A 15,187-nucleotide genomic window follows, 5' to 3' on the forward strand; every position below is an offset into this window, starting at 1 on the left:
ATTCTCTTGCACATTCCTCTGCCACAACCAATCGTAACAGCAGCTGCCATTAGCAAGGCCTTCACTCCATTGTCTCAAACAGCGTTCACAACCTTGTCGTCTACTACAACACACGCTTTATTGCACACTCCTCTGTCAGAACCAAACGCAACAGCTACTGCTGCTAATTGTCAAGGTCTTTTACTTCATTGTCTCAGTCTACTTGCAGCAACATGTCTTGCAGCCTTTTTTACATGAACAGCGGATAGCCACTGTATAGAAGCAGCGTGATCTACGTACAGCAACTTGCTTTGATACATACGGGTGCCAATGGATGATGCCATATCAGCTATCATGTACGCCGCAATACAACAACTTTCGCCTGGGTGAGCAGTGATGGGGGGATGAATTGGCAAGGGATGGATCAACAGCCGGATGGAAAAGGAAGGATGCAGCGATCACATGGCTCTTTTCAACCAACGTTTTGGAGTTGCAATGGTTATGGAATATGGATGGAGGGATGCAGTCAAGTACTGTGATGGTGAACCATGGAATGTTGCTTTGGCTACTTGACGCGTCGTCAGCAGGAATAGCGGATCCTATCACGTGGATATGGCTAAGGATGATGATGGATTGGATGGAGTTGACAAAAGGGCTTACGATGTTATACAGCCATGGATGGATGATATTGGAGTACTCGATTCAATGCATGCAGCGGCTATTTTGCAATCATGGATGAAGGACGATTATGATGGCAGCAACCATGAATGCAATGACACCATTATCCCTGTCGCTTCTATGTGATTCATCCGTAGCTTATTCAATTTGCAATGCTGTTCCTTTACCAGATGTACTTGATAGACACCCATACTACTAGATACTATTCTTCAACTTTGTCATTGAATGAAAATTGGATTGAACATACTATCTGGAATACCATGCCATCATCTCGTATGGGCAAGATGTGGACCACTTGGTTGGTTTCTGGTTTGAAACAGGGGATAGAAATAGAAGGTTGGAAAGCGAGGTTGGATCATTTACATCGTCTTATCGCGATGCTTTTGTTCTTTTGCCACAACCTTTTATGACTTCACTAAAGCTTTCTAGTTCACATGCTGATAATAAACACTAATGCTTATATTGCAAAGATAACTAATTTGAGAGTGATGATGCCCGACATTTGCTTGTTACAGGGCATGGTGTTCATTGTGAACTTAATGCTTTATATCCAAGGAAGAATGAACTGCTATACAATATGCCACAAGCACATGAACAAGCCATGCTTATCTATGACAGCTTTCAGCTAACGCTACCGCATGCATCCTTATCTAAGAGCGAACCATTCTATACATACGAGCTATCACAGGCGGACCTCACTATGGGAAGGTAGGGGAAGGATCAATCATGCATTTCTTGACCAATAAGATTGACCCTTCGAGTCTGGCTCAGTTACACAAACACGTCCCTGTGCGTCGTTTGCTCTCTCAGGTTCTGGCTACTTCCCAATGAACAAAGTCCACTTCTCATATAGCATCACGCTTACAAAAATAAACGTGCCTGTATCTCCGAACTTTACAATGAAACATAGGGTTTTTATTAGAGCAATGGGCTCGGCTTGGCCAACTGCACCTTGTGTGCCAGTTTCACGATCAAGCTGGCCAATCCCAGATTTCGCAATGTCGCCACCAGCCAAACTGGATCCAGGGGTCGACCTCTTCGACGACGACGACCAAAAAATATTCTTTGGGCTGTTTGCGACATCCAACGCGAAACTTTCACACAAGGTGCTGTTGGCCAAGCCGAGCACGTTGCTCTATTAAAAACCCCATGTTTCATTGTAAAGTTTGGAGATACTGGCACCTTTATGTTTTCATTATGTTGTAAGCGTGATGGAGTTGCTTTTTCCTAGTGGATGGTGTCGGCTGCATTAACTGAAAGATGAAGAGCTGAGTGAAACCGCACGTGGTGGTTACACAGACACGTCCTTGACAGGTTGCTACACAAATGGATGATGATGATGATTGCCTTTTGCGAAGGTACGTAAGTAAACAGCATCCAATAATGAAGGTGTGTCAAGGTATGCATCACATTTGCATGTAGAAGAAAGTCGAGCTGCATAAACCAATTTGTATATGTAAAAAGATACATATACATATTGAATGAGTCACTCATCCTGAAACTCAATGGAGGGATCTGTTCGCTTTTTCTCTTCTCAAGCTCATCCCACTTCCCACTCCTCCTTATTGTATCACAAAAGCCATGTGCTTCTTGCATGACCGATAACCGGACCACCTTTATTATTCCATCTTCGAAGCAATAGTATGTAATCCACAAGCTAGCAACCTCCAACAAGCGTGTAATAAATAAACAATGCTTTATTTCATCTAGCTATCTTGCCATGTACTGTACATTGCCACCACCATCGTCGTAGTCGTCCTCCGTCATCATTCGTACTCGTACTCGTCACCAGTCGTCAATCTCATCCGTCACACCAACATCCAAAAGTACACAAGTTGAAAAGAATGGGATCTTGCAGGCTTCCTTTTGAATCTCGTTGTCGTCATCATTGTCATTGTTGTGAATGTCGTTATCATCGTAATCGCCATTGTTGTGTATGTGTAATCGTCGTAATCGTTGTCTCTATAAATAAGAAAGCAAGCAAGTTAGACCATCTGGTACCGGAATGATGACGATTTGGTATACCTTTAGGCGATCCTCTCAAAGAAGAAAGCAAATCAGAAGGAATTCACAAACCAAATCACCACCATACGAGCAACGTCGGGCGATCCCTTGTTCTTGAGAAAGCACTGCACGAATCACGCAAGGACAGTTCGATCCATGGCAAGGAAGGACATCACTTACGTAGAATCCAGGCTCATAGTTGTTCTCATTCATCCTCTCCAAAGAAAGAATGATCCCCAATCCTTCCAATCATTTCCCACCTCATGAAAAGAAATCCTCAAGGGAAAGAACGAGCCTATCACGAGAAGAGCGTGTTGGTTAAACACATTCACAAGCTGTTGCAAATCCTCTTTTACCTCAACACGGTGACCATGCTCTTCCAAAAATCCATCGTAATCGACCCATCCTCAACTCAACGCAGGCCTATAGACCCCTGGACGCGTTCCAAGAAGCTTTTCCAACACACTTGGCTAGTGCAGAGCGACGCAGCGACCACTTGATACAGGCTGGGACTTGAACCCAAAGAGATGATGATGATGCCCCCAAGTTGCATTGCCTGACCAAAGAAATCTATTCAATTCATTATTAGCACACACAATGAACACCCTTTTCACTGTTTGTTTCATTGTACTTGCCTTTTCCATATACACAAAGACCCGTTGTTGTTGGTTACTGGAAACCGAAAACCATGGTGTAGTAGTGTAGTTGAGCCGAAACAAAACGCCAAACGAGCCAACGTCTTGAAACCAAACTTGCCCTCTATGCAAGCTAACACGTCAATGGAACAAGTTGTGCTGCAACATTGGACTCTGAATGTACCTGTTGACACCAAGCGTAAGGCGGGAATAGCAACGAACAAGAGGAAGCAACGGTATCGCCATGGCAACCACCAACCACCCACCACGCTCATTCCTCGGCACTTTGGACACACTCACTACCTGATAATGCACGTTCACAACTATATTAATACCTCACAACCAACAAGAGCACTGTTTTATAACACATTACCTTGATCGCAATGCCGTGAATGGGATAAAAGCAGAGGAGGGAGAAAAAGAAGAGAAGCGTTGTCTCAAGTCGTGGAGGTGCTGTCCCCAAGTTTAAATCCCCTACTGCTATTACACTGAGGCCACTCAACTACCCTATAGGCCACTCAATTACCCTATACACACCATCCACCCATCACGATCATCACCCTCACGATAGACAATAGGTACACGTAAATAAAAGAAATGATGATCCTCACGTATAGCAAAAGGGTGTGTGTCATTTTACACTTTATATGATAATGATGATCCAACAACAGCCATTGCTTTACTACCAAGTCCCCGAGCATCTATCTTTTTTACTCGTCCCAGTCCGAAGCATGCTTTTCCTAGTATGCTCGATGTTGTCCTTAACAAAAAAAGGCCTTCACTTTGCATACATGCATCAATCACCCTCCCACCATGGGGCAGATAGGATGTTCTTGTGTGTGTTAAGCATATACCAGAAAAAAGTTGCTTCATTGTACTTTTAGAATAGCCCATCTATAAGTAAATTAGCCACTCGTAAGTATTCAAGTTCTTGTACATAGCTCACGTTTTGGAGGACACCGCTACAATTCACGCTTGACACATACAGCATCTTGCTCACTTGGTCCCGAAACTTACACATGCGTGTTCGGGTTGTCGCACGAACGACATCTGTGTAGGTCCCAGGACAACAATTTTGTCACATCCAAAACCAAAAGTATGTATCAAACATCCGACAAGGTATGCAAGTACCCTGACCACATAAACAACAACGCGTTTATATTTTCCAACACAACTTTTTCTCATCGCCTCTTTTTCTTCTTGATTGTGGTCTTTTGTCGTCCGTCTTGGATGGCGTTATTTTGTCGTCCGTCTTGGATGGCGTTTTTTGGTCGTCCGTCTTGGATGGCGTTTTTTGGTCGTCCGTCTTGGATGGCACTGGTCGTCCGTCTTGGATGACACTGGTCGTCCGTCTTGGATGACACTTGGTCGTCCGTCTTGGATGACACTTGGTCGTCCGTCTTGGATGACACTTGGTCGTCCGTCTTGGATGACATTTTTGGTCGTTCAGCCTGAATGACATTCCTTTTGGATGTGGATTGCCAATCACCTCCTCGTGGTCACATCTGGGCAACTGTTCTTTGGACGGGCTAAGTATTGGCACTATGCTAGTGTTTTCAACGTTTACACAATCCTTCTACGATGCTCCTTCATACATGTGCACCTTATTGGAATAAAGCTTATTTAGTCTTCATTGCTAACAGACTCTGGTATGCTTGTGGTTTAATATTGTACAATAACGATTCTATTAATATACAACGGAAAATTATGGCAAAGAACATGATGCCTAGCTAAATGATGATGGTTCATTGTTCTCAAACGATGCTATCTATGAAAAGTATTATCCCATAAGCAAAAGACTTGTCATGTGTCAGTATTACTACAAGTTTATTCTACTACAACGCCTCAAGATGTGGGTTTTATTGTGAAGGAAAGAGTAAATGGTAGGTTTATAACAGATCTTGTGGTGGTTCTTGAGTCTAATCATACCCATTTAGCAATGTAGTAGGAACAATGCACTCACTTATATATTACCTTTTGCAACTCTGCAAAGAGATTGGGATACTCTGCTGGATCAGCAAGGCTCTCTGCCGTCTTTTTACGGTTTCGCTTCTCGAGATCGGCTTTCCAGAGTTTGAGAACGGATGACATGCTATCTGGTGCATATGTTCTAGCCAACATGGCAGCTTCAGGTAGACGCTCGGTCTTGATAAGCAATTGAATAACCTCATCTACAGCACCAAGCTGGAACAAGGCTGTAAATGCAATGTTGTTCTTTCCTTTGGCCACTAATTTGTCCTAGAGTAAGCGTTGTAATCATAAAGATACCCACAAAACCAAAACTTACAAGCTTCGTCGGCAACCTTACGCATGCCATCTCGATTGTTGCTTGATGAGTAGAACAAAAGTAGACCGCTCAAATCCTTAGCCTTTTGAAGGCATTCCTCTGCCAAATCAAACTTCCAGTTGGACAATGCAACGTCTCCAAGGTTACGCCACCTTGCTTCGCTATCCAATTCACGTGCAAGTTCTGTAGCGATATCCAATTTTCCAAGTTGAATGGCAAGATCAAACTTCTGCTCTGCATCAGTGGATACTTCCAAAGCCAATTCTTTAAGGTCTTGTGATTCAAGGAAACGTGCAATACGTCCACGTTGATCGGAGGGAATAGATGGGAGAAGGCTGGCTGCTGATTCGAGATCACCACGCAAAACGGCAGTTTGATATTGGATCACTGTGAGGGATAATGCATAGCTGAAGATATTGACATCCTATCATAATAAAAATGAGTAACAAGATCTATCAGAAATAGTAATGTTTGTTTTACCCTATCTGCAAGGTACACTCGATTGTCACGAGGTGAATAGCCGAGGAGATACATTGGCCTAGAGAAAAACGATATTTAGCATAAGCTCACTTGAATAGATTGAGAGATGAAGCCTTACTTGTCGAAATGACTGATGGTATAAGTCACATCACCCACAAGATAATTGAGTCGGTTGGCATTGTTAGTGTAGATGAAGCAATCACCAGCCCATGTTCCTGTTCGCACACTATCAAACGCATGTTATTATCTTTTGTGGTTATCAATCCAATACCATCCTATACATACCTCTCGGTGATATCATTGACAAATTCAAATGCTTCTTCAACACCTTCGACACCAGGATCACCGCCACTTTCAAGGAATTGAGCATAAGCCTGGGCGTTGTATCGCAAAATGTAAAAGGATTCGTCACAAATGATGGCGACAAGATCACCAGCATCCGACCAGAAAACGTTCTTGGCGTCGACATCGATTCTTCTTACGACGGCTCCCGTTTCCCAATCATAAAAGTTCAAGAAGCCATTCGAGCGCACACCGAGTAAGGCACCACCAAAGATACCTTCAGCAGCATAGTTGAGCTTAGGAAGTAGGCCAGCACGCTCCTTAAAGTTTTTGAAAATCTTGACACGCGATGTCGATTCACGCACAGCATACACATTCGAATCCGCGGCCCATACAAAGCCTAGACCGCTGCCAAAGCTCTTGTTTCTCCATGCCAATGCCGTATAGATGATATACTCGCCGTCTCCACACACCACGACAAAACGACCATTGGGCGAGTGTTGAAGCGTTTGTGGATAGACTTCACAGCTGCCAAGATCCTTGATTGGTAGAGCCATACGATCACCATCTTTGATATTCTCATCTATGCAAGAGAGTCAGTGATTGGAACATTGATCCCTCCATCCTTTTATCTCTAACTTACCCACACCAGCCTTGATATTAGCTGTCTGGATTTCCGAGTGCTTTGCCCAAATGATCTTTCCAGAAGCATCCATCGATACGGCTGGTTCCTCACGACCAAGCTTGATCACAACTGAACCTTCATCGAAACCCAAGGCTACGTTGTTGCCACCTTTCTGATAGGCGATACACCATGCACGCTCCAAGCCATAGTTGAGACTGTTTTCAAGGCGATAGGTATCCGAATTCCAAATACGAACAGTGCCGTCCTCTGATCCAGACATGATGATGGGTAATTCGGGATGGAATGATGCAAAGTTGACATTTTGGCTGTGTCCTTCGAGCGTTTGAACGCAATTCTTGTTTTGGTAATCCCAAACCTTCACAAGACTAGTTGAAAGGCATGTTAGGTTGCATATGGGTTGACGTTTGCGTAACGGCTTACTTGTCATCAGCACACGAGATCAAATATGGCTTATCACCACCATGATAGTAATCGACATAGTTGACACCCTTTTCATGGCCCTCAAGAGTAAAGTTGGGTACGTTGGATCCAAGAGACCACACCTTGATAACACCATCAAGACCAGCGGAAGCGAACGTGTTGGAATCCTTGGGATTGAAAGTCAAATGCATGACAAAATGCGAATGGCCCTCGAAGATCTAATTACACCAATGAGTGAGCATACAAGGGATAAAAATCATGCATAACACATCTTCAAGTTTACCTGCACACATTTCCATCCCTTTTCCCAATCCCACAAGCGAATCGTCATGTCATCGGATCCGGATAAAACAAGAGGCTGTGTTGGATGAACTGCCAAGCAACGAATGTAGTCAGGGTGACCTTCAAAGCTTGCCACCTTTTCGTGCGTGTTGTAGTTGAAGACGCGAATTTGCGAATCATCCGATCCAGTAACGATCCAATTCTTGCGTGCAATAAACTTGGCGGCTCGCACTGATAGATAAAGTAATGAGCATGTAATGTATCGAGGATATTGAAGATTGCAACCCACCAGGCGTTTCTGTCACTTCGAATGTCTTGACCAATGCCTAGGTTGCACAATAAAAAGGTATGTCAGATACAATATATATAGACACATCCTTCTTTTGCTGTGGACATCTTACTTGAGTTTCATAGTTGTAGATATAAACGTGGCCGTTGTACAAGCTGGCAAGAACCCATGGTTCGGTAGGATGAAGGTCGACGCTCTTTACGCGGTCTGAACGCGACAACAACTTGCGCTGTATCATAGAGAGAATAGTGTTGAGTCGTTTGTCGATTGTTGTATATCGTCTCTTCATTTTACCTTGATATCTATCCGCATTCCCTATAGAGAATTGGTTGACATTAGCTTCACGCGTTAATCCTTCCCCAGCTTCACCATCTTGCCCCTTCTTTTTGTTGCACACTTCGTCCCAATCCTCTTTTCAAACGATCCCACCCATCATCCTCTTGTCGATAGTCATTGAAAGTCGTTTCAGGGAAATAAAAGAAGGTCGATATATACCATATTGATGTTGCACGTCGTTGGAAATGTAAAGTGGACAGAGATGAAAGGAGATGAGCTAGCTGAGCTTCCACGTTGAGTTCGAGACATACTCCACTGCCGCTCGCAACGTCACACATCATACATGCCGACCCCACTAACCCGCATTGCTCTATCCTTCCACCCTCGAGGCCATCACCAATGTATTATTTCACTTTAATGCCATATCTTCTTCTATCCTCATAAGATGATAATAAATGCTGAGTATGAGTTTCATCATTACTGCCCTTAAAGATGCGTATCACCAAAGTTGTTGGATACATTAGCGGCATTAACATACGTGTCAGATAAAGCGACAATAAAGAAAGCAAGTTATCATAGGGTATGATATGTATTGTAATATAAATGGCAGTAGCAAAAGGGTATTAGAAATCTCTAAAGATTACAAAAAAGTAGTTGTACACAGTGATGATGAAAATGGCAGGAAGCCTGCTTCCTATTCGAGATCGTATCTTATCATGTTCGCAAATCAGCTTGTTCCCCTCGGGCATAACAATTTACAGGATCAGGGTTACAATAGGTATGACTTGGTATCTCCAATTGGTCAAAGTCCGTGCGCGCTCGCTCTGTCCATGCTATTCGATCAGCAGGTGTAAATGCGTATTTGCCCAAGTTGGCCCAGTAGTATGCTTTAAGGAACGTGATCTCTTGGATGAAATGCATTTCACAGGCACCATGCTGCAACACCTATAATGTAAAAGAAAATCAACAAAAGGCCATAGTAATACCAAGACCAATAAAAGGTTCTCCTTACCAGGTATCCCTCTACCGTACGACCTGTACTGATATATGGCAATGCTCGTGCCAGATACAAACATGGTTGTGTAAACTCCCAAAACTTGACTTGCTGAAAAGCATGGTTGATTCGAGCGACCACAAAGTTGAATCGATCATAGCTCTTGCTGTCGGTAGATGTCAAAAGCTCCACGTCGTCATCTTCAATCATTCGATACAGGCCCATCGTTGCGAAAATCAAACCAAAGATTGGAAATGTGTTGGCTAAAGATAAGAATGAATACTGTCAGCAGATGTTTTGGCATGTGGTACTGCACACTACTTACGTGTCACTGTCAATGATGGTAGCGAGTGCACAAGAAAACGAAGATGTCGCCTTGCAGATTCGTAATTATGCATCCGAGCATAATAACAAACAAGCGTACCATATATTGCGATTTGATTGTAGTCAGCGGCTTCCTTGATATGTGCTTCCAGCAATGTCACGAACGGCTCACAATCACGTAGGCGATCCATGATGATAGCGTTACCAACATTGTACACTCCAATCCACACCTCCGCTTCATAGTCGCCGTTGGCATGGGCTAACTCTGCCATTTGCTTCAGCAATGCTAGCTCTTGTGGGGAGCTATTGAGCTTGCCTTCGAATATCCGCATTGTCAATACCAGGCCAACAGAGCGATAAAACGATTGGCAATCCGTAATCGTGCCAAGTATCTTGACAGCTTCAATGGATTGATACAAGTGATCACGTGCATTCTTGAATTTCCCAGCAGCGAAACATAGCATTGCGCAAATAGTAAGGGTGCCTGGATCATTCTTCTCCTCCATATGCCGTAAAGCCTTGGTGATGTAAAAGATACTATGTTGCTTTTGGTCGTTGATCCAACATAGCAAAGCATTCCTTGCCAAAAACAGGGTATAGTTGGCTCCATCGTCACTGAGTCGCTCGCATGCGTTGAGGCCAATCAAACAAGTATACACGAAATGCTTGCCTTTGCCAGTGTAAAAGTAAATGTTGGATAGCTGCACCATGATTTCAACGATTCGTGTCCACACGCCCTTCTTCCTGCTATTCTTGTATCTACTCCAAGTGCCCCAACGACGATGTTGATATTGTGATGCCCGATTTGACCAAAATTTGCGAAAGAATTCGAGGTTGGTTGTTGGCCATGGATGACCCAAAGTATCCAAAGCCAAATGCAGATAACGTTCACCTTCGCTGAGCTTTGTCCTCATTGTGTAGCACATGCCAAGTCTTCGGTAGATATCACTGCGTCGTACTCTTCCATAGAGCATAGCGGCCTCTTCATTCTCATCCAAGATGCGTACAATGTTCTTCAAGTTGTCTGTCGCTTCGGGTAAAAAGTAGGATCGGATGTTGTAATCAGCCAATTTGTCCAAAAAGTGAAGTTGTTTGGGTATCAAAGTCGTCTTCATATAATGGCGAGCAATTTTGGGTAAAAGATCGGCAGCGTATTCGCGATTAAATTGGGCTTCATAATGCCTGGCAAGCAACTCATGTAGCATGATACGTGTCTCATATGGGACCATTGCATAAATGCTTTCAGGGATTGTGATATGAGCAAAGCTGAAAATGGCAGCACCACCGCTGCTTTCTGATACACTGGGATTGTCGACCTGCTGCAAAAACTGATACTTGTCGTGCACCTTTATCAAGTCGATGATCTCACTAAGACTCTTGTCTTTGAAAACGGCATTCTCCGGGTCGATGATTGCTGCCACCTCGTGAAGAATAAAGCATTGATCCAAACAACTTGCCGCCTTAAAAGTCATCATATAAGGTCAATCGAAATAACAATGACATCTACCACTACACCTCACGTACCGTGAGAACCTCCTGAAAGCTGGCATCCAATCTATCGAATTGCATCCTGATAATACGCTTGTAATCAAAGTTCCCAAGGCTGTCGGAGAGATCAAATTCATTGCTGCTCGTAATAAGTTGACCATCCATCACTGTGACATGGTTGTTGAAGTCCTTCAAAACGATTGCCATGTTCCTTCTTAATGTTAGCCAAGCCGTGGAATTGGAAAATGGATCAATACATATACGTACTTTACATATAACGGATTTCCACCCGTTCGCTTTTGGAAGACTCGAATGATCTCAGGGCTCACGCTTTTGACAACTCCACTCTTGAACGCTTGGACAATGATTTCACCAATCTCATCTGCTCCCAATCCATTCAATGCAATCTCGTCGTGGGTCCCTGATTTGCAAAAGTCATTGATGAATGTGAGGTTGTAATCACGCATCGTTCTTGTCGCCATGATAAGCATCACACGTGGACATTGCTCATGAATCTGATGAAGTACGCGCACTGATGCTGAATCGGCCCCTAGTAATCATGCTTGTTAATTTATGCTCTTTTGACCATTGTTGCCATGCATGTATCCTTACATTGTACATCATCACAAATGAAAACCAATTCCACATGCTCTGATACATATCGCACCATCTTTGTGATTGCACCTGAAAGCAAGATATCGCGAGCACGTCCATCCAATCGAGCTGTGTATTTGTTTTCTTCCAGATCGGTGAGTGAAGCAAAGACAGCTTTGAATAAAGGGAGCAGATTCTCTGTTTCGCCGCATTTACGTAAACACTTGCGAATCAACTCGGCCAGCTCATTGTTGCTTTCGGCATGATGTGATACAGCAGAGAAGTTACGTGGCACTGAAGATGATGAATGCAATCGACGTAATGATTCCATGGAAATGAGCGATGAGGTAGACGTCCTATCCCCTGTTGGTGTGAAAGGTCCAGAGAACGCTTGACTCGTGAAGCTCGCTTGTGCAAAAGACATCCGCCGCTTGATTGAATCGGGTATCTTGTTGGAGTCGATGATCTCAAAGAGCGTAGCAATCAAGTTCTTTATCAAAAAGTACTTTGAGCTCTTCTCCACTACAACGCCACGACATGTGAGTCTTTGTTACATATACATTACACTCACCCATGAGATTACCTTCGGTAGAACTTGCCCAGCTAAATTTGCAAAGACACATCGTTAGTTAAAGAGCATGTACATAGCAATACCGGTACTCTTACCAATTCATCACACCAAGTGAGGTGATCATTCTTCCCAAAGCTTGACAAAAGAAGCTCTTTCCTACACCGGATGGACCTGAGATAATGAGCACATGTCGATTTTGTGCATCATTGTGCCAATCATCGATCAATTGGGTCGCGCGCTCCATTTCCATCTTGTATCCAATAAAGTCGGTAGTTTGCTGTTGAGAGATACGCTTCGGCTTGTTGGTATTTGCTCCGAATTTCTGGATCCGATGTATCTGGATAGGCTTCAATTTCCCTTTAACGACGTTTTCACCCATATCTTCAAACTCGCATGATCCACGAATCTGTTGTTTGCTAGCTGCATCACAAACAACGCTTCTCTTTGCAAAAGGGAACTTGAGCATGCGAACGGCAAGGATGATGGTATCACCTGATATACTTGGATCACGTCGATAAGGGTTTCCTTGTGGTAACACAGCATTAAAAATCATGCCGCTGGATAATGCAATTGAGAAATCGGGAAGATCCAAATTACGATAGATGTCTCGTAATTCAATGGCTGCTTTGGCTGCAAACACTGCTTCACGTTCATGAGAAAGAGGGGGGAGACCAAATACGGCTAGCAAAGTAGGGCCTACATAGATATCCAGGATAAGAATACAACCCATTGTCTATATCAACTTGCAACCTTACCTTTGTCATCGACAGCAAATTGTTGTAGCATCCCTTCGTACTTGATAAGTAGTCGAATAGCGGCAACAAGAGCTTTTTGAGCAGTCATCAATCCTCGAGACGTGGCGACATTGAGTTTTCCAAGGCTGATAAACATGACTGTCACATCACGGAATTGTGCAGGGAAGTTGCCATCTGTACAATGTCGTAGGCGATAAAGTGCACTTCGATTGACGTATTTGTAATAATCAGCCTTGTCCAAAGGAGTTCCTTCCTCATGATCCAATTGAGCTGCAGGGGGCGGTTTGGGTAAACTGAGCATGCTGCCGGTCCCATTCATGTAATGGTGATATTTGCTCCACTGATCTTTTGCTCTCACCATATAGAAATGCTTCCGCTTTTCATACGAAAGATAGAATGGTTGATTATGTTGAATCAATCGATATACTTCAGGTGTAATGCTCATCTCTCCACCTTTTGCTGTTGCTAATGCATCTTCAAGCCATTCGACTGCTGGTCCACAAATTGCATATTCCAATCGACCCGAATACATAACTTCATCAGGTACACCGATTGCTGGTCGCTGAGGACTATGTGGTTCGCCATTTCCATTTGCTATCGGAGGTTCCAATTCGCCAAGGATCACATTACATATATCACCGCATGAAATAGCAATGTGAAGTTCCAAATCAATAGCATTTTTGCTGCTCACATCGTCACTGGATAAGCTGGATCGATGATTGGTGTGAATTCGAGCGCTACTCTTGCTTCGACGACGGCGCATAAATGATGGCAAACAGCTCCAACCACCACTTTCAACGTCATCCATCGATAAACTGATACCATCATCAACCATGTTGCTTGTGTCGCTACTGCTGCTGTTGGATTCAATGCTTTGACCCTCAAAGAGAAAAAATCGTTGACCACGCATCTTCTCACGTCGTTCAAGTTGACCAGATGCTGTGCGATGTTTGGTGCGTTCTTCGGCAGTCAAATAGACTCGATAGTGAGATAATCGTGTAAGAAGTTGTTGTCCACATTCGATGGCTCGTCGTACAAGAATGCTTTTTTGTTGTCTCGACATCTCCTTGTTCCCTTCCGTTTGATCCACACCATCCACAAGTGAAGCTTGAAAGCTAACAAGCACCGCATCCCCAAGAAACTAATCATTATTGGTATTAGCATAATGAATGAATGTCTTGTGTAACATGATCCTATTGTTACCTTGACAACGTCGCCACCATATGACTCAATGATTTGAATGCACTATAATAGTATACATATAAATAATGATGCCCCGTATCTCAATAGCAGACAAACGTACCTCGCCCATATAGGCACCAATCTCGAGTGCGATTGCTTCAGCACCTGATACGCCTTTTTCGGTAGCGAGGGTGGTTAGCTATTAAAAAAGGAAAAGGATCAGGCGCTTGTAAAGAATGAATAGGAAGAACGAGAATTATTACCCTACTGAACCCTATTGAATCATGTTTAAGTTACAACGACGGTCAATTCATTCATCATCCCACCCACCACAACCCCTGAGCCAAATAGTACTACTCACCCACCACATCCACCATAAGCACGACACCAAACTGCGTATGGCTGTAAGGCACTTGTAGCCGGTCATTCAAGGCATGGTATGATCGCACGTACTATAGAAAGAAAGCAATGTCAATAACAACCCATCCGCCATTGGGGGAACTCAATGTAGGGACACTTGCTTTGGCAATGTAGGGGGCAATGTTAAACATGGCAGCTGATTGCCGCAATTCGAGGGGAGAAACAAAGAATCGGCGTGGCAATATCGAATATGATATAAAGAATGAAAACGAGCGTAGTTCTCCTTCTGGGTTCCTACTCGGCTGAAGAAATTCATGCGGCTGTGCAGCAGTAGTAGGGTGTGATGACGTTTCAACAAGGATTACATCTTACATCCAGTGGCACACGGACCACTTTGCCCCCCATATAACTCAGCAAATTGTGGAGATGGTGTCAGCCTTGCTTTGTTCACATCGACTATCTGATACATGTTGTGTGCCATTCCTTATATGATGTGTATCAGGAGCAACCGTGAGAGAGTCTTGTTTGTGCGTAGCCACTCCCACCCCGACCCCCACCCCACAACTACCATATATTATGCTCTTTTGTACACCCAATATTTTATAATAATAGTAGCAGTGATAATTCAACAACGTTCTACTGATGCTTCCTTCTGTCATTT

The 15,187-nt window shown here is 43.6% G+C and overlaps 3 protein-coding genes across 3 annotated transcripts; all 3 read right to left on the reverse strand.

The window, feature by feature from the left end:
- Positions 1–4,477: 4,477 nt before the first annotated feature.
- Positions 4,478–4,732, reverse strand: O0I10_000001 (uncharacterized protein; the record flags this gene model as incomplete). The annotated part of the gene is made up of 1 exon (XM_058480118.1): positions 4,478–4,732. One exon carries the CDS (start codon positions 4,730–4,732, stop codon positions 4,478–4,480), a length of 255 nt encoding a protein of 84 aa, XP_058348641.1.
- Positions 4,733–5,185: 453 nt separating this feature from the next.
- Positions 5,186–8,294, reverse strand: O0I10_000002 (uncharacterized protein; the record flags this gene model as incomplete). Its single annotated transcript, XM_058480119.1, has 12 exons — positions 5,186–5,215; positions 5,271–5,524; positions 5,584–6,007; positions 6,064–6,121; positions 6,182–6,289; positions 6,349–6,928; positions 6,989–7,356; positions 7,412–7,629; positions 7,695–7,924; positions 7,983–8,019; positions 8,095–8,211; positions 8,277–8,294. 12 exons carry the CDS (start codon positions 8,292–8,294, stop codon positions 5,186–5,188), a joined length of 2,442 nt encoding a protein of 813 aa, XP_058348642.1.
- A 678-nt stretch (positions 8,295–8,972) lies between these two features.
- On the reverse strand, positions 8,973–14,717 carry O0I10_000003 (uncharacterized protein; the record flags this gene model as incomplete). The annotated part of the gene is made up of 14 exons (XM_058480120.1): positions 8,973–9,203; positions 9,271–9,515; positions 9,578–11,036; positions 11,101–11,275; positions 11,332–11,614; positions 11,677–12,180; positions 12,242–12,261; positions 12,325–12,925; positions 12,985–14,125; positions 14,188–14,229; positions 14,288–14,365; positions 14,430–14,440; positions 14,528–14,618; positions 14,688–14,717. The coding sequence occupies 14 exons, from the start codon at positions 14,715–14,717 to the stop codon at positions 8,973–8,975; spliced, it is 4,911 nt and encodes a 1,636-aa protein (XP_058348643.1).
- Positions 14,718–15,187: the final 470 nt, after the last annotated feature.

The sequence above is a fragment of the Lichtheimia ornata genome (genome assembly GCF_029851405.1).
Source record: "Lichtheimia ornata isolate CBS 291.66 chromosome Unknown scaffold00001, whole genome shotgun sequence".
Classification (NCBI taxonomy): Eukaryota; Fungi; Mucoromycota; class Mucoromycetes; order Mucorales; family Lichtheimiaceae; genus Lichtheimia; species Lichtheimia ornata.